This window comes from Solea solea, chromosome 19 (assembly GCF_958295425.1).
Source record: "Solea solea chromosome 19, fSolSol10.1, whole genome shotgun sequence".
NCBI classification, from domain to species: Eukaryota; Metazoa; Chordata; class Actinopteri; order Pleuronectiformes; family Soleidae; genus Solea; species Solea solea.
The window spans coordinates 16,146,353-16,165,258 of NC_081152.1; the positions used below are offsets into that span (position 1 = coordinate 16,146,353).

At 38.5% G+C, this 18,906-nt stretch overlaps 1 protein-coding gene across 3 annotated transcripts in view; it reads left to right on the plus strand.

Moving 5' to 3' along the window:
* The window catches only part of ank1b (ankyrin 1, erythrocytic b), a 67,065-nt gene that overhangs the window by 20,269 nt on the left and 27,890 nt on the right, over positions 1-18,906 (plus strand). For all 3 annotated transcript variants that reach the window (XM_058616505.1, XM_058616506.1, XM_058616507.1), the window contains exons 4-14: positions 11,063-11,164; positions 14,694-14,792; positions 15,280-15,378; positions 15,661-15,759; positions 16,224-16,409; positions 16,630-16,728; positions 16,956-17,054; positions 17,498-17,596; positions 17,899-18,096; positions 18,250-18,348; positions 18,616-18,714. In XM_058616505.1, coding sequence (XP_058472488.1) covers positions 11,063-11,164; positions 14,694-14,792; positions 15,280-15,378; positions 15,661-15,759; positions 16,224-16,409; positions 16,630-16,728; positions 16,956-17,054; positions 17,498-17,596; positions 17,899-18,096; positions 18,250-18,348; positions 18,616-18,714 — 1,278 coding nt within the window. The remainder of the gene's footprint in view (positions 1-11,062; positions 11,165-14,693; positions 14,793-15,279; positions 15,379-15,660; positions 15,760-16,223; positions 16,410-16,629; positions 16,729-16,955; positions 17,055-17,497; positions 17,597-17,898; positions 18,097-18,249; positions 18,349-18,615; positions 18,715-18,906) is intronic.

Consider the following 18,906-nt stretch of genomic DNA (forward strand, 5'->3'; position numbering starts at 1 on the left):
TCTCTCCGAGTTGCTTTTTGTTGATAAATCACTAGTGCCAAGAGTTCAAAGGTTCCCCACCTCTGGTCAGTGAGATGAACATATTTGACAGACGCACAGACAAAATGGCGGGAATGTGTTGACTCAAAATGGGATACCCAGTGTTATAGAAGTAGCTTAACACAAATAATGGACCTCACTTCATTGTCTTCCAACCTCTTCTTCTCCTGTTCTCCTGTTCTGACCATGACCTCTAACCTCTCCTTGTGATGGTGGGGGAGGGAAGGGTGAAAGTAAAAAGAAAATGCACCAGCACAGGAATGAATTGCTCTAAAACATAAATCTCTCCAATCACACGCTAGGATAGGCTGCGCTGACACGTGATCGTTATCTCCCGGCTCACTTTCACCCCTCCTCTGTCTGTCTTTCTCACTTTCACCTGACCTCTGCTTCTCTATATCACTGACCATAAAAGTCATGTCCACCCTAATGGATTAATTTGTCTTCTGGACTTTTCGACCATGCGTCAACCACCAAAACAGATAGAATTCGAATAGTCTTCTTAAAGCGGTGGATTCTCATGTATGTCTCGCTTTAACCCTTGACGTATGCCGAGTCTGATGCTTGTTGCTGGAGGTACAGTAGTTAGCAGAGGAATATTGTACACCATGCATTGGTGTTTTGGAATGGAAACATACAAAAAACTACCTGGAAGTGCTTGTGATGTTAGATACCATTCGGAAATATGATCGTCTTGCTCACATTCATCAGGTTTAATGTTGAGGTGGACATGTTTGACCTCAATATTCCTTCTGACCTGCTTCTTTTTTTCCTCCTCTGTCCTTTTAGCACCTCCACCACATACCCTTCTTCCTCCATCCCTTTCCATTAGCTCATTATTTCTCTCATTATTCCTTCATGTTCTTTATTCCATCCTTTATTTGGTGTTACACTATCAAACATCCTCTCTCTATTCTATACGTCCTTCCTTTCTTCCTCCGTCTTCCCATCCATCACCCTCGCTCCTCCCTCTGCTTCACGTTCCCTTCTCTAACACTTGGTGTATATTGTCCTTATGGGGGAAAGTGCAGTTCAGTCACAGACCATGTGCCGCTAAGTGCTCTGCATTACTTATGCACACATGACTTTCAGACATAGTGGCTCCTCTTCCACTCATGTGTCCCCTCTTTCCACTTAATATTTTTAAAATTTGTTTTTAACATGAAGCAATGTGGCTGGTAATCCGAATGTAGCCTAAAATTATGAAGATTGATGCCAAAATCGTACTACTATCGCATGTAGAGCCTGCAGCCATTTAGCATAGAAACTACTGTAGCTGTTTACTAATTAACACATTATATTTGTTTAATCTTTATCTATTATTTAACTGACAGTTATGTGAGTGCTATCAATCTCATTATCGATGAAAAAAAGTAAGTAATTTTTCCTTGGTTTTAAATTTGACATTTAGGTATGGATCACATCCAGCAAATCAAACGTTGCATAGCTTTCAGTTTTAAGTTGTTTGCACTACTTTGATCACATCACTAATATAGATCCATCTGAAATCAACTTGGAATCATGTGGTGCTTTATTTAACGTCTTACCTCTGAGAGCTAATTGGACAATCAGAGAAAGGCCTTCGGCCACACTGGGCAATCAGCTTAAATCCCCTTACTGTGTTCTGTCGTCAGAGAGGAAGATAAAAATGAAGTAGACTGCACAAGCACCTGTTGAAAATATAATCCTCTTCTTAAAATGTTCCAGATTACAGGCAGCAGTCCTTCAAGGAAAATGTGCTTTCATGTTATAAGAGGATGAATATTTAAAAACGCGGGTGTACAATATAAACCAGAAAAGATGTGTTAGCAAAACTTTAGAGGTAATATTATGTCTAAATAAAACAGTGTCTCGGAGGCATCCTTTTTCTCATTTACATTACAACGACAGTAACACAAAAATTAAACAGTCAAGTTTTATGAGCGTAGCGAGAATTGCTCACAAGCAAAGTGAGTCTTTTAATGAGAGTTTGAATATGCAAAACAGTCAAGTTGCTTCATTAAACAATTCATAACTTTAGTGTGCATCTTCATAGATGGATACAGTGGTCTGTATTTGTATTTAATAACTGATTTCAGATTAATATCTATTCATTGTTGCATCGCTATAGGATAGTTGTTCTAATTAGTCATTACTAATTACTATATTCAGCAATCATCATTTGTATAAACATAAGTTATAAGTTAGAGTAACTAGATCTTTTCATCTCCTTGTATGTTTCAACATAATGCTACCCTCATGTAATTTCTTCAATAGTGGACCTATTTTATGGCTTTATTTAATTGTTTCTTTATGACCTCTGATTGCTCAGATGAACATTTAAAGCATGTTTTATTACTGGATGTCAGATGCAGTTACCAACACCTGACACTCATTCACCAAAGCCATAATAATTTAGATGCAACTTTCGTTGATGTCTCCATTCCCAGATATAACATTAGTCCTCTGTGAGTTGTTAATGTGCGTCGTCAGATATCGGATTGTGCTGACACTGAGGTTGACTTTTAATGCTAAGGCGGGGCACAGAGCTCAGAATGTCAGCACAGAGTGATGACGTCAGGAGCAGACTCTGAGGGACAGCTCTATACCCAGCATGCTTTTCCTGTAGCATTTCTGCAGTGCTCATAAATATTGAAAGGTTATGAAAAAGGAGAGAGCAGAGGGAGAGAGAGAGAGAGAAAGGGTTCCCCAAAAGCTGCGAGAGATGTGAGGATGAGAGAGAAATGTTGGAGGAGTAATGACATGGAATGATTGGATATGATGTGTAGCTGAGCAAATGAAGAAGAGCTTATGAACTCAGGGGTTCAGGGCTGATTCATCCTGTCACTCGATTGTCCTCTCTCTCTCTCTCTGTTTTGTCCCTCTTTTCTGTGTGCTCTTGGCAAAAATACTTACAGATATTGATTAAAAAAAGAAGAAGAAAAAAGATGGAAATCTTCCAAAAGTTCTCAACAGAAATATGTATGTATTTACCAGTATGCCTGTAATAATCTATAATGATGGATTCTAATGATGGTAGAGCGACAGCAGATCAGTGAGGGTTTGGGCTAAGAAATTAAAATGGATCAGTGATAAATTATAGAGTTTGGAGGAGGAAGAACAGTGTTTAGTACAGGCTTCACACCAAAGCTAACATTTTTGTAGGTGGTTGAAGACATACCCGCACTTTAACATGCCCACTTTATAGCAGGGGAAACTACTCATACCATGATAAATACTAGGTGACATTAGTGTGTTTTGTGTAGTTTTCACATTTTGGCATGTATCTCTGAGTAACACAGTCAAGAACAAACTGTCATCACATCATAAAACCCTTAGATCAATCTTTTTATACAAGCCATTTCCTGTATCCTCTGCACCGATATCGCAAGACTTTACCACAATAGTTAGTTTCTCAGCTGGAGCTAACAACTAATGTAACAGCTGAGTTTGCGGAGTTCATCACTTTGCCATCTATAGTGTAGAATCAAAAGTATTCCTACGTGCCACTTTTCAGATGCTGTGCAGTCAAGTGAACAGTTTATTTTGTTTTTGTCCTCCACTGTCACTGTTGTCTTCTGCTGATGAGTGAAGAGGACATGGGTGCAGGCCAAGCTGCTGAAACACTTGAGTAATTACTTCAAACTGTCTGGTGTCCTTGTAGGTCGTATGTGAAACTTAAACGGGTTTTAAAAGTTCGACTTGTGAATTATCCCCTACGACTGTACTGGTTTTTTTTTAATGTAAACATTAATATTTTTAATGATGCACCAGGTTAGAGGCATCTTTAGTCATGACTAAACTACTCTGTATCAAATCAAATTGGGACCTTTTTGGAAATCAGTAGCGATACACAGCATAATCATGTATGTGCAGCAGTTGTATGAGCTGTAATTTATATTTTTAGCTTGAAGTGAGTGTCACAGTAACAAAAAAAACCTATATAGACTTAGACTTAGACTTCCTTTTATTGTCATTGCACAGAAAACACAGCAGTGAAAACTGGCAACAGATAAGGAACCAACACATAGCATTGAATTTTGTCACTTCTGAGTTATGATGGGAAATATCTTTTATCTTACTGTAAATGTCTATACATATATTTTAACAGCCCCAATATTAGCACACAGTTTGTGTCTGAAGTTAGAGATCAAGGCACATGTATAGAAATAAAGAACAGCATGCTTTTGAGTTGCAGGATAATTGGCCCGACACAGGCTATAAATATTTCAGGTGCTCTGTTTTCACTCAGGGATAGAGAAGACAAGAGGAAGGCCCTTGTTTTAATGTGTTATTCTTTAACAGTCAAATGAGACATTCGGTGTGTGTGAGTGTGTGTGTACAAATATATTTGTATCAGCATATCATGGAATCTATTAAGCTCTAATCTAGGGGTGGGTCAAAATATAATGTCCTTCCTCGTCAGGGCAAATAGTGATATTTTAATTAACAAATGAACAGTTGGACAGATATTGTGATGTATCGCTATATGATTGTCTTGCAATATATATTATCACAGAATTGTTGCATTGCGATATTATTGGTATTGTGGACCATGTATCGCGTATTGTATCGTGATTTACCCTGTGATTCCCACCCCTACTCTGATATGAGTTGGCCTTTGCAGACACAGAGCTGCTTGTGCAAGCATGTTGCACATGTAAGACTGATTTACCAAGAGTTAATACTCCAAACCCAACTTTTGTCTGAGAGAAAAGGACATGCATGCAGATACTTTACTTGTGTATCATTTGGACAGTTAAGTGCTTGGTAGATGCTCTTTTGGGCTTTGCCCAAACAAGCTGTTGTTTTGATTTGGATTATTTTTGATGCATGATCACACAGTCTATGTATATGTAGTATTAGTGTGAGGATTTGGAGTAAGCCACTGCAGATTAACACATATATCACATATATCAGCTGTCATTAGAAAGCTCTGTACCACTGAATAGCATGTTAATGTACATGTTCGTATAATTTACATTGAAGTTATTTGTTAATGACTGAAGGTAAACTGTCAAATGCAGCATTCATTTTATGTTTAATCATTTAAATATCCTGCGTCTGTGTCTTTTCATCTACATCTACATGCATATAGGAGCAGAATTCATATCAATCAAACTCCTACACAGCTCTCAATGTGATCTCTCCCTACATTTTACATTTGTATTTTTGTACACAAACAGTGCAGATACATCAGCCAACTTTTAACTGAGGTTAAAAAAAACTGCAAATCTAATAATTATATAATATTACAAATACCCCAATGTCACAGTCACATTACCGCAAAGTCATATTTCCCTGGCACATAAGATGAGTCAGCAGTATGATAGTAGACCATAATATTACCACTTGACAAGATAAGTTATTAACTAAATTCATTATTCAAATGCAGTTAAATCTTTTCCCCCTGTCTTAATTCATCAGCCCGTCCGTCACATGTATTATCTAAAATACCAATGAATTTTTAATAAAACACTTGAACATTATTAGATTTTTTCTTCTTTTTTTTTTGCCTTGAGTCTACTATCGCTGTTTTATTCATTCACATATCATATGTCCTTTCTAATTAATGAAGTGGTGCATCTGACAACTACTGTGTGACGTTTAAGATCCTTTTTTGATTAAATGTCAAACTGTGTTTCAATCACGTCTTTCAAGTTGGAAATGATGCACATTTTTCATAAATTCCCGCTGTAAACTCCCTCCTCTTTGGCCAGGTAACTTCTGTCCAAGTTTCCCCTCTCATTAATTTTGAGCAAAACAGGAACAGTGGACTTTGTTCATACACACACATTTGTTTTTCCTTTATTATATACTTCTTCTGTCAAACCTGCAGAGCTTCATCTAACTCAAATTTATACACAAATGTACCTTCTGCTGTGAGACTCCACATTGTGATAGTTCTCTCATGTATGTGTGAGTTCACTGTGGCTCCTGTCTGTTGTTACAGAAGTTGGTCTTTGTTTTAAACCCATGAGGTTTCATCACTGTGATCTATCTTCCTCTGTATTAGTGCCAACACTGACATGCGGTGTCGACTCGTCTATGCAGCTATTTTTAGTTTTAGGTTGCATGCATGTGTTTATAGGTAATTTTTCTCGATACACATCTGTTTTTAGCATCATGTGGACAAAGTTTTCTTTATTGCTTTACTCACAAGGACAAACAGCCACATTTTCTCCATTCACACTTATGATCTGTGACTCTCCACCAGCATTTTGTCTCAATGCGCCCAAAATATTCTGCTTCAGCACTGGCTCAGATCCTTGACTTTTCAGCCTCTGCCTCCTAATATAGTAACGTCTGACTGTTGAAATGGATTGCTCTCAGTTTTTTTTTTTATCTTGACTCCCTTTGTCCAATTCTTTGCTGTTTCACCCAAGTTCTCTTTATATTTTCTCTTTCCTATTAAACAATGTTAGACAGTGAAAAGTATTATATTCATATTCATCTCCTGAATTTGCTTTTGCTGTCAAGAAGACGCTTGGGAACTGACATAAACATTGACAAATAGGTTTATTAAGTATAAGGTTAAGTTGCTGGTGTTTATGATAAAGTATCAGACTTAATTTTTCAATTGTGAAGAAAGCATTAAAAGATTTTCACGTGGCAAGCTGTGAATTATCCAGTTAAATGGGCCGTTTTACAAGAAAATTGGCAGCAGTGGAACATTTATTGAGCTGTTGATTTTCCATTTTTGCCAATTTCATAAAAAGGTTAGAAAAATCAAAGGGTCTCCCTAAATGATCATTGATTTTAACACCAGCAACAGTAATAGTGTAGTAGTGCGTGCTGCGTTTGTACAAGCGTGATGCATATTGGATTGTGACGAATGGGCCTCGAGTTTAAGCGTTGCGTTTCAAAATCAGCAGTGACGGAAGCTTTCACTACAATAAAAACACACCGTTCTGCCTATGACTTGTGTCAGAGGAGAGGCGCAGACGACCACCACCACCACAAACAGTTTGTGATATTCGTGGCTCTCGATCGCTCCCATAATCTAGACGGCTGATCATAAAAAACTGTAGTTTGTCATCAGAAGAGGAGTTTGCAGGAGTATCTTGCAGTGAGGAAAAATCACTCACTCACTCGCTAAAAAAATATATTAAAATAATGATGATTTGACATTTTTCAACAACTTTTTGGCCAGTTTATTTTTGCAGCACTGCAGAATTTCATCATACTGTAATGCTATGTTGTAACGAGTTATGTCTTTACCACATAATTGCAGTGTCTTCCTATTTGAACATTTTACTATTGTGCAATTAATTGCCACCTCCTTTCATTTTCTCAGGTCATTAAATTACATTTCTGGGGTCATGGATTTACATTGTAAGTGTAAAGTTAACATGGTAACAGCAGCTTATGTAACAGATTATATTAAGTGTGTGACTCAATTCCTTGTGTTTTTTTAGTTCTCCCTTTTAAGGAATGAGGTGTTACTCATCCTGTGAGACCAGGTTTTTTTTTATATAACTTGGTTTATTTTACTCGTTTTGACTATTTGTTATGTGTTTTTATCAAATGTGCGTTTTTGTGTGAACACAGTCTTTGTATCTCACTATCAATAACCAAAGTCGTCGCCTCTTCTGGCTTCTTTCATGCCTTTTTGTCAGAGAAGCAAATCTATTTTGGGCATGGCACAAAGTATGCAAATCTGTGTGTGTGTGTGTGTGTGTGAGAACATATTAAATGATTTTTGAATTTGTGTGGGTCAGCCACACAAACACACAGAGATGATACGCATTGTGTATCACGACACATACTGACAGTCAAAGCACAAGGACAAGCAAATCCTAAAAGAAACATGCACACAAAAAACGTCACACTCTCTTGTGTGCATGTCAACATGTTACAGTCATCATATTCCCAGCATATGAGTGTGTAGCCTTACACATATGAATGCAGCTTTTATTATTTTGTGTTTGGATCATTAAAACAGGCTTTGTTTTTAATTGAAATCAGTTAAAAAACAGTTATTAGTACTACATACATGCTTTTAAGGTTAATGCGCTTAACATCATTTTCTATATTGTGTTAATGTGACACATATCCAGACAAATCCAAGACACTTGTGAGGTCATGCCTCATCTACACCCGTGTACAAGATCATTTTTGTTCACTATGTTTCTTTAATCAGTGTTTTCTTAGCTGGAGTGGGTGGTGGGTTATGTGTGTGTCTGCAAGGCTCACATGGGTCAGTGGTGACTGACTTGTGGACTCTAAGAGGTTGACCGAATCCTGAGGGATGTCGCTCTTTAATAACAGTGCAAATACAATATATTTTGCTTGTAATCCGTGTACATTTTGCTACTTTCTTCCACACTTTGTTTGTGTGTTCCCATCAGCTACAGTGGGCTTTTATCTGCTTTTACAATTCTTGAGGGAACATGACCAATGAATTTGACTAATGTGGACTGGATTTCCCCTTACAATCAAAACCTTTTAAGTATTTCATCAGAGATTGAATTATGAAAGTAAATAACCCCGGGTTATTGCTTCTTTTTGTGTTATTTTAAAATTTAGTTCTATGTCTGTTTTCTGGATTAAAATGTGCTGAGGTTTTTTATATAAGTTGGAACATTTATTTTTAATTAATTTATATTAATCACCTTTGTTATTAGTGCCAGTGCGTATAAGATCATATGTTATTCTTGGAGACAAGGGTGGGTTTGTCTTTTGTCACATATTGGACAATCATCTACAAATTACTGCATTTAACTCACAAACCTTCATTTTCAAGACTGAAATTCAATATAATAAGTTAAATTTGAATTGCCTGTGAAGTGTTGAGCTGAGATAAAATGTGCATCTGTCTCTTCTTCAGGTTTTGTGAGCTCTATGTGCAGTCAAAACTGGCTCTTTATTTCACCTACAGAAAAGGAAATTTAGGAAAATCAGATTTCGGCACAGGCAGATTAGAGGCAGCCAGTGTTTATACTGTACAGAGTGATGCACAGTAAGTAACTGTCAGACTTCTGTGATGGATGGAACTTGGAAAGATGGAGGGAGCTGTAGTGGGACAAAATGGATTCCATTCCAACTGCTGCAGAGTTTATGGTCTTCACATGTATTAGAGTTTGTGGTCAGCTCATGGCTAAGTGTCGGTGTTGCCTCAACATGTACACACACAGAAAAGTGACCACAGCTCATGAGCAAGCACAGTTTTGGTAAGTGATTTTGTAAACAACTTTAAAGTGTTTACTGTGTGTCAGTGGTTAAAACGATGATTTAGGATGTAAAGGTGCGGCTCCTCTTAGTGACAGTTTGAAATCTTGTCCCTCAGTTCTCTGATGCTGAGTAATGTCTTCAGGGAGATGAGATAGTGAAGAGATAAAAATTGCTGCAGAGCCATTTTAGTGTTTAGAGACACAAGGAAAATAGTAAAACACCAACACATCAAATAAGATTGTTATGCTATTTGGTGTGAATGTGGCTTTAATAGTTCTTTCTTTTTTTTCATATTGTGCGTTTGTATACAAAAGCAGTGCATGTGGGTGGGAGCAAGAAGGGTTAATTTTTGTGTGTTTTTTGTGAGCAGTATAATTTATTTCTGCCCCTTTATGGACGCCTGTTTGTGTTCTCAGTCATACTCCAACCTGGTTGCAACCATCTCGCTTTGCAAGCGCAATGTTGACATTAAACAAATCTCTTGCTGTAAATGCTGCTATATTTACCTCAGTAACAGCAACTGTTGTATGGAGCTGATAGGCTTAATCAGCAAGTGCAAACTAATTTGACAGTGGTTTAAATCATAAACCGTACCCAAAAATTGGATGAAGGTTTATCTGAAAATGAGCTGACTTCCCGCTTTAGGACATCAGTCAACATTTTCCTGAGGAGATAATCGTCTCAATCGCTAATTCCAGGTCTTCTTCAGTAGCACATGATGTTAATGTTGTAAATTATGTTCCACTTTAGAGGGAAAATAGATGATAATGTGAGTGGATGGCAGTGTGATCAACAGATAATGTCATCCAATAAGATGCCTGGTTGCAGGTCTTGCTACTGAACTCCCGGTTGAAAGACGTCACCAAAAAGCAATTCTCAAGCACGCAGCTTGGTTTGAATCTAACGGACATTTTATTTTAAGTAATATACATTGAAGTAGGTGAGATGGTATTGAGTGGCCGAAAATTGAATCTCCTTTATATGATAAAGTCTAATGAAGTGCATCATTCACATAAACAAAGAGCATCGGCTTCTATTGCATCAGCACAGACAGGAGACGAGAGAGGAGGAAAAAAAGGGATGCCTTCATCATCCGAAAAGGGCAGGTGATGCCCTTTCAACAGTGTAGTATAATTAAGCCACTTGAGAATAACAGCTCAAACAGACACATAATTCTTCCGGTGACAAGGAAGGAGCGAGTGGTCAAGAGTACGATACGTTGTGCGGTATTTCCTCCTCGGGGCACTGGAGACGTCTCATTGTGCAGGTCAGCTGCATTAAACTACCGGCTGATGAATGAATTCAGAGGTGGGCGTACAAACACTGACACGCTCACGAGCCACAGGCGTATTTCCTCTGAGATCAGGCAGCCAGACAGCAGAGCTCGTGGCAAAGTGTGCTGGGCTATGAATGTCTGCCAAACTCAATAGTGTGGGCGAAGCTCGCCTGCAAAGAGTCTGACATTTTAAGCCTTTTACAGAGGGCAGGTGAGCCAGTGATATTCCCTGCCTTGTGTGTTGCATTAAATTGATGCTTTAATATTATTGTTTAGCGTGTTCACACGCAGTTTGTAACCTGTCTGGGGCTTTTTTTTTCCCGTTATGTCAAAAACATGTGGATAATGTTGGAGGAGCTGTGTTTATTACTCCTATGCAACAGTATTTCATGTTGAGTCTTATATACACATCAATTAATTTCCCACTGTTTTGGTAATTGATAAATCAGTGTTTTTTAAATCATTAAAACTGTGTATATGTTCTGGTTTATTTGCTTCATATAACAGGTACAGTTTGCAGCCCTACACATGGACATGTGTTGATTTGTATCTCTGTGTTCTCATTTAACAGTTCTCTTCTTTGTTCGTTTGCAGGCTGATGCATCCACCAGCTTTCTGCGTGCAGCTCGTTCAGGAAACCTGGACAAGGCTCTGGATCACATCAAGAATGGACTCGACATTAACATAGCTAATCAAGTAAGAGGGATTTGGCAACGTTCGCTAAAACATCCATCCATGCTTGTGTCTGCTTTTTGTGTATGTGACGAACATTTCAGTTAACAACACAACAAATTAAATTGCAGCTAAAGCTGACAGATGTGCCGAGTGAACAGCGGTAATCATGTTATTTCGTATACAGAAAGGAATACGTATCATAATAATACGACATACCCTCTGTTTTCTCCTTCCATTTTCATGATCAAGTGCCATCTGGTGCATCCTGGGCAGGAGTCTGGAGTCTGAAATGTACTTTTGGCTTTCATCCATTGTCTCTCTTCCTAAGGTTAAATGATAGTTTAGTCTGTTGTGGATGACAAAGTCAAACTATGGATTTTATGTCACAGTCGGTCTTTACATACCCATAATATGAGAACATGAGACGGACATGACGCCAACTTTCAGGCAGAAGGTTTTATTTTGGTTTGGCAGATTGGGGTGTGTGTCATTCTCTTTCCTTCGTGTTTGTTTGAATCAATTCCACCACATTTATTAGCAACATTTATTGATGAAATTTGAAGTGTGTACGAGAACCTATGTAGCCTTCACTTAGGACCAAAACTCCATTGTGGACCATTGTAAAAACACATTGGTGCAAAATGGTAGCCTTCGTTTAGAGCTGGCCCAGCTTCTGATATAAATATAAAAGACTTATTCTGGGGTAATGAAAAACAATTAGTCATACAATTAGCTGATTGCACATTCATTTTCTACTGCTTTATACCCTACGCGAGGGTCGCAGGGTGGCTGGTGCCCATCCCAGCTGAGATAGGGTGAAATAAGTATATATATTATTATTTTATTTTCAATTTCTGCTGAATGAAAATCATTTAATTAGATCAGTAATCTGCATGTCAAAATAACACAACAGTACCTGTTTGAAGCATCAAACCAAGTCAAAGATAACTTTTTTTAGTATGAAGTCGTCAAAATAACTTTACTTATTTTCAGTGGCAGTCTTTTTTTTGTGGTTGTAATTGTAGATATACAGTACATGTGTGTAGTATGTGTTCTACTATATCAGTGAGTTCAGTGCCTGGTTGCAGCAAGTCTGTGCACTCTCTCAACAGAAGTCAAATCTTGGAAATAAGAAAATCAGAAATATTTGATTTTAAAAATCGAAGCGTTGAACTCAGAATAGCAGAGCAAGGCGAGGTTATGTTACGGCTCGAGTTAGTCCACTGGTTCTGTTCTAATAATCAATTTCACTTTGTTAGCTACTTTCCTTGAAATCACCTTCTGGTTCTTTACTAGTGTCTAACAGTGGCAGCCATTTTAACATTGTCTGTCTTTATTGGTTCATTATTGTGTTGCCTTTTGGCTGCCATTTATTACAGTGTTAGCTGCTCCACTGTCACTGCATAGAATAATAAATATGGAGTGACTCTTGTATGTAACGCCCTCTGTTGAAGCCATGAGAAGCAAAAAAAAACATTTACTGCCAGACTGGATGAATTATTAATGCAGTGGATTAGTGTCTCCCTCACAAGCATGGAAAGAATTTGATTGTAAATGACAGAAGTTTCAAAGATGTCTGGGCCAGGATGGACCTCTATATCACCACACTGTGGTAAACAGAAAGCCCCCTGCGGTTCAATGATTATGAATCAGGTTGAAAACGAGAATTGTACTTAAGGACTTCATTAGTTTCCGCTGGGAAAGAACAAACATTGTGTGAATGTTCTAGAGGAACTTTCGAAAGCACCAGGACACAGAATCACAGTAATCTCACTGTGAGGTAAAAGAAAATTGAAATTAAATATTCACAACCCCTGATTCACTGTCTTTGTATAAAGTGATGAACATACATTATTTAGTATATTAGATTATAGGGTAGTTCTTTAAATCTTTGGCCCTTCTGTCATGCTGTCCTCTTCTTCTTCTGTCTTCTACCTCTTCTTTTTCTTCTCCTTTGTATTTTAATCAAAATATATATAAGAAATGTGAAATTGCTCCCCCCCACATTTATAAGACTGTATTAGGGTTTATCAATTATTATTTCATTACCTAATTAGCTGCCAGCTAGTTTGATAACCAATCAATCGGTTTGAGTGTTATTTTTTAAATTATTAAAACAAGCTCCTTGATTTTTCCAGCTTCTTAGGGTTATGGTTTATGGACAAAACAAAAAATTGTGATCATCAACATTTTCTTTTAAGTATTCTGATATTTTAGGGCCTAAAATAATGGACAGGTTAAGCCATTATGGAAATAATCATTAGTTGCAGCTGTAGTCTCTTATAACCTTCTGTCTTTTAATACCTTCTGTATTTCACGAATGATAGTGTTGTGTCTTTTTTGTGCCGAATATAAAACGTGCCGTGCAAATGTATATGAACTATGTGTGTGTGTGTGTACTTGTGTATATATCTTACATTTATATCGACAAACCTATCTTTGTGAGGACATTTTGACCTTGTGGGGACATTTGTTTGGACTCCACATCTTTAAAGGTCTTTGCAGTGTTAAGACTTGGTTTTAGGGTTAGGTTAAGGGTTCACTTAGTTATGATGGTTAAGGTTACGGTAAGGGGCTAGGGAATGCATTATGTCAACAACGTGTCCTCACTGTGTGTGTTTCCCATTACTCAGTGCACCTCACAGAAAGAGAGGCTGTGTTGCCCATTTGAATGGACACTGCAGTCTCATACGTGAAGCCCGGTCACATGCTGGATCATGGAGCCTCCTAGTGGACATATTGGTTACAGCAGGCAGTGTTCAGCGCAGACCTCATGTGAAGGACGTGAAGCCACCCAGAAATACAGACAGACAATCAGACAGATGAATGGACCACTGAGGCAGAACAGTTGTCTGCCAGCCGCTCTCCTTTTGTTTTTCCTTTAATGGAGATACAGTTAATAGACGAGTGATGTTGTTCTGCAGAGCAAATGAGCATCTGCTGCTCTTCTCACAGAGTGTTTCCTTTTTCCTAACATAACACAACCTTAAGCTGGATTCACATGTACATGGTGGAGGCACCAACTGAAGCACTTGTCATTCACTTTGAATGGAGCAGCATAAAGCACTGCAGAGCTGCATTATCGGCTTGTTGCTCAGTGTTGCGTGTGGCAGAAGTTGACTGTGTCAGCCAGATTTTCTCCCTGTTACTGATGTGTTTTACTGGACAAAGGCAAACAACAATGGCAGACATCACTTCAGCCTTCAGCACCAAGAGACAGACCTGCCCACTGTTAAGTGTTGATGCAGCACATACATGCAGATCCAGTTTCATTGCTTATGTTGGTCATTCTAAAAGCAGACTTTTATGTTATGCTTGGCATAATTAGCATGAATGTTAGTGATATTAAATGTGTTACTCAGGGTTGAGTATGTATTATGACATGAACTCATTAGTCATTTTGGTGCCCTGTAAATGCAGATTTATTTTCAATAATCTACATTGACAGGATTACTAGACCTTTACTGGAGCTTTAGGATGTATAATTACAATATTTTTTTTCCTCTAAGTTCTGTAAGACTACTGTAAATCCCTCTGTTTCCTCCTTCAGAATGGTCTCAACGGGTTGCACTTGGCTTCTAAAGAAGGTCACGTCAAAATGGTTCTGGAGCTGCTGCACTGTGGCATTGAGCTGGAAGCCATCACCAAGGTATTTGTCTCCACTCTGCGTGCTTGTTCTGTGGAGTGTTTCATGGTGAACTGAAATCAATAAAGCTCTGTGAAATCATTCTAACCACACAGGCAAGTTTAGGAACAGCTTAAAGAAATCCTCCAGCTTTCTTACAAAGAATCACGTAATATTGTGTTTCTTAACAAATTCAAACACGTATGCAATGTTTTAAAGTCAATGTGTCCAACTTTATCTTTCATCAAGTAATAAAGGGTAGATTTAATGTGTACAGTGTCTGCGTTTTGCTTCTAAATGCTTAAAAGGAATATAAATAAAATTGCTCACATTTTATATACTGCCTGGATGCAATAAACAATAGATATAGTTTAAAAGTTAGATTCTCAGTGTCAGATATGGGCTATTAGGCTGCAATACTTCCCTCATATTCACTCTATATTCTTCTCTCGTCTTCTCTGTGTGTGTGTGTGCCTGCGTGCCAACCTGCGTATGTGTGTTTGACCTCCAGAAAGGGAACACTGCTCTCCATATTGCAGCGCTTGCAGGCCAGGATAAAGTGGTGGCTGAGCTTGTCAACTACGGTGCCAACGTTAATGCCCAGTCACATGTGAGTCACCCTGAACTGTGTGTGTGTGTGTTGCCTCATCTGGTGTATGTATGTATGCATGTATGTGTTAGTTTGTTTCTAGCTGGTATAAACTGTTTGTCCATATATTTTCATGGTATTGTATGTAAAGATGAGTGAATGAAGTCCTTGTCAAGATAAACACTGCCTAATTTCAAGCCCATGTTCCATTATGCCAATACATATGTATCCATGACAACACGTCTTGTAATAATTGATTGTGGATTAGTAACTACACACAACAATGCGTTTGTGTCCACGCAGAAAGGGTTCAGTCCTCTGTACATGGCAGCACAGGAGAATCACTTGGAGGTGGTCAAGTTCCTGCTCGAGAACGGTGCTAATCAGAGTCTCCCAACTGAGGTACGTGTCTCTTCAACCTGTCCTGTGTGATTATGAGTGTGTCTGTGGTTGCCATGAGTTGCCCCACTAATGATAAGTAATCAGAGCCTTCAACGTCATTGTCAGAAAAGCACACAATATGTGAGAATGTGGGTTTACTTTTACACAGGTATAAAAGATGTTTTCCAGTGCAAAAAAAAAAGAAAGTAAGCAGTCATTTCACTGAATACTGTTTCCTAAAATACTTCTATTAAAACAAGCAAATTACCTGCAAATGCAATAGCTGCAAACTTCAGGTTATCTTTAATTATTGCCTGTATAATCGCTCACGCAGTGTGGCGGACTAATTCTGTTAGGCAGGATATTTTTCTCTTGTATTTTGTTTGTGTCTGTCCAATAATAAATGGAACTGAACTGATTAAAAATAACGTTTTTTTTTCTCCCACACTTTTATCTTTCTCTTTCAATCTCTTTTTGCCACTCAGGACGGCTTCACTCCCCTGGCCGTAGCCCTCCAGCAGGGCCACGAAAACGTTGTGGCGCTGCTCATCAACTATGGCACCAAGGGCAAGGTTCGCCTCCCCGCGCTGCACATCGCCGCACGAAACGACGACACGCGCACCGCTGCAGTACTCCTACAGAACGACCCCAATCCAGATGTACTCAGCAAGGTATGAACCTATTATCTGTGTGTACCGATACAACAGCTCAATAGAAAATGACTTTTTTTTGTTTTATTGTTCTTCCTTTATCTTCCCAGTGGCTGTATAATATATGCCATGCACTTTCCAACCTTGTCTTTAAATAGTGAATATAAATAGATTGCAATTATCCTTGTTTACACTTTTGTTCTCTCACTCTCTCTTTCCCATTGCGACTCTTTCTCTATAGACTGGTTTCACACCTCTCCATATTGCAGCCCACTATGAGAACATGAGTGTAGCCCAACTGCTGCTGAACAGAGGAGCCAATGTAAACTTCACACCCAAGGTCAGTTTATCTCAGCACCCAAAGTCAAAACTGACGCATCTGAAGAGAATAATGAGTGTTATTTTCCCTGCTCATGTTGTTGTTTTAATAGGTCCTTTTTCTTTAGTATTGTCACATCACCATTTGTCGTTGTTTTCTACAGCATACATGAAGTATGCTGTAGAAAACAATGACACATGGTGATGAATGATTCAATCAGCCTCTTTACAATTCCTTTGCTTCCTTAGAACGGCATCACGCCCCTTCATATCGCTTCCAGGAGGGGCAACATGATGATGGTCAGACTACTGCTGGACAGAGGAGCACAGATTGATGCCAAAACAAAGGTAGGAATGAATGAATAGAATTATTTGGATAATTTAAAAGTAAACCTTTAGAAAAAAAAGTATAAGTAAAGGTAAGGTAGAAGGTACGGCAGTGTAAAGTAATAAAGTTAAAGAAATTCCACTGTTCTGTATCAAAAAGGAGTAGAAAATAAATGTGAACTTGTTGAGCCCTATCTGTTGTTTACATTTTGTCTTTAAATTTAAATGTTAAAATTTTCTTCAGTTACCCTATTAATGTATTACTCAAACATATCAGGAAACAAGTACAAAAGTCAAAGATTCAGATTTCAATAATCTCCCCATCCTCATTCATCGTAGATCCATTCATTTAGGTATTTTGTCACCTATACATGTTCACAGACTCTGTCCCCCTCATTTGTTATCCTCCCTGCTAATGATCCTCTTTCTGTCTCTCATGTCGTTTAATCTTCATCTCTGTGTAGGATGAGCTGACTCCTCTCCACTGTGCAGCCAGGAATGGGCACGTTCGTATTATCGAGATCCTGATGGAACACGGTGCTCCCATTCAGGCTAAAACCAAGGTAGGTGATTTAAATGAAATGTTACAATCACCATGACTGCCCTGTAGCCTTTTAGCTTAAATCAAGATATCTGACCGGTCTGTTGACTACGGACTTTAAATTTGATCTCCATGAATCATTGATTGATCCTGTTCTCTCTACGGACTATGCTGTTCTGAACACAGGAAATTTAATCTCTTTTGGCGCCGCTCTACATACAGGATGATACATTCACAATGACAAATCTCTCTCTATTGCCGCTCTACGTTCTCTTTTTTTTTTTTTTTCTTCTCACTTTATGTCCTACTCTTTGTCTCGTACAGAATGGTCTGTCCCCCATCCACATGGCAGCTCAGGGGGACCACATGGACTGCGTCAAGCAGCTACTACAATGCAGCGCTGAGATTGATGATATCACGTTGGACCATTTAACCCCGCTTCATGTAGCAGCCCACTGTGGTCACCATCGCATGGCCAAAGTCCTACTGGACAAGGGGGCCAAAGCCAATGCACGTGCTCTGGTGATTAACTCTCTTCTTTAGATATTTTTTCAGGGAGAAAAAGTTTGAAATTGTCACACAGTTCAGCTTTACTGTACTCATCTTTAGTATAACAGAAAACTGTACGCGCGTGCTGTAGCGTCTTGTTGTGAAACATTTCCTCTGTATTTCCAGAACGGCTTCACACCTCTCCATATTGCTTGCAAGAAGAACCACATGCGGTCTATGGACCTGCTGCTGAAGCACTCTGCCTCCCTAGAAGCTGTCACAGAGGTGAGACAATGTGACCACAAAGGACAAAATGTCAGATAACTGCTGGTGTATAGTAGAGTTTTCCTGACATGACTATTTTGACTTTTGTCGCCACCATTTTGTGACTTAATTCGCAACCTCTCGAATCTTAATTTATGCTCAAGCAACGGTATTTTCTACATCGCTACATATCTTGTCAGATGTCAGACCTGTCGGTCAGATTTAGCCAATTAACTAGAACTTTATTTAATGCCTCTATAATGCATATGTCTGTATTTGTGTGTGCAGTCTGGTCTCACTCCTCTTCATGTAGCAGCGTTCATGGGCCATTTGAATATAGTGAAGCACTTGCTTCAAAGAGGGGCTTCACCTAATGCTTCCAATGTGGTGAGAACCCTGTCTTTTCTTCCACATCACTGCATTATTTTTATTTTAATATAGCCAGCTGAGTCAATTATCCATGCTATGATGCTTTGTAAAAAGGTACTTTAGAGAGAGTGAACTCACAATTACACAATTTATTACAGAAGATGATTAATTTTGTATGTAAAAATACTCTATATATTATAATTTGATCAA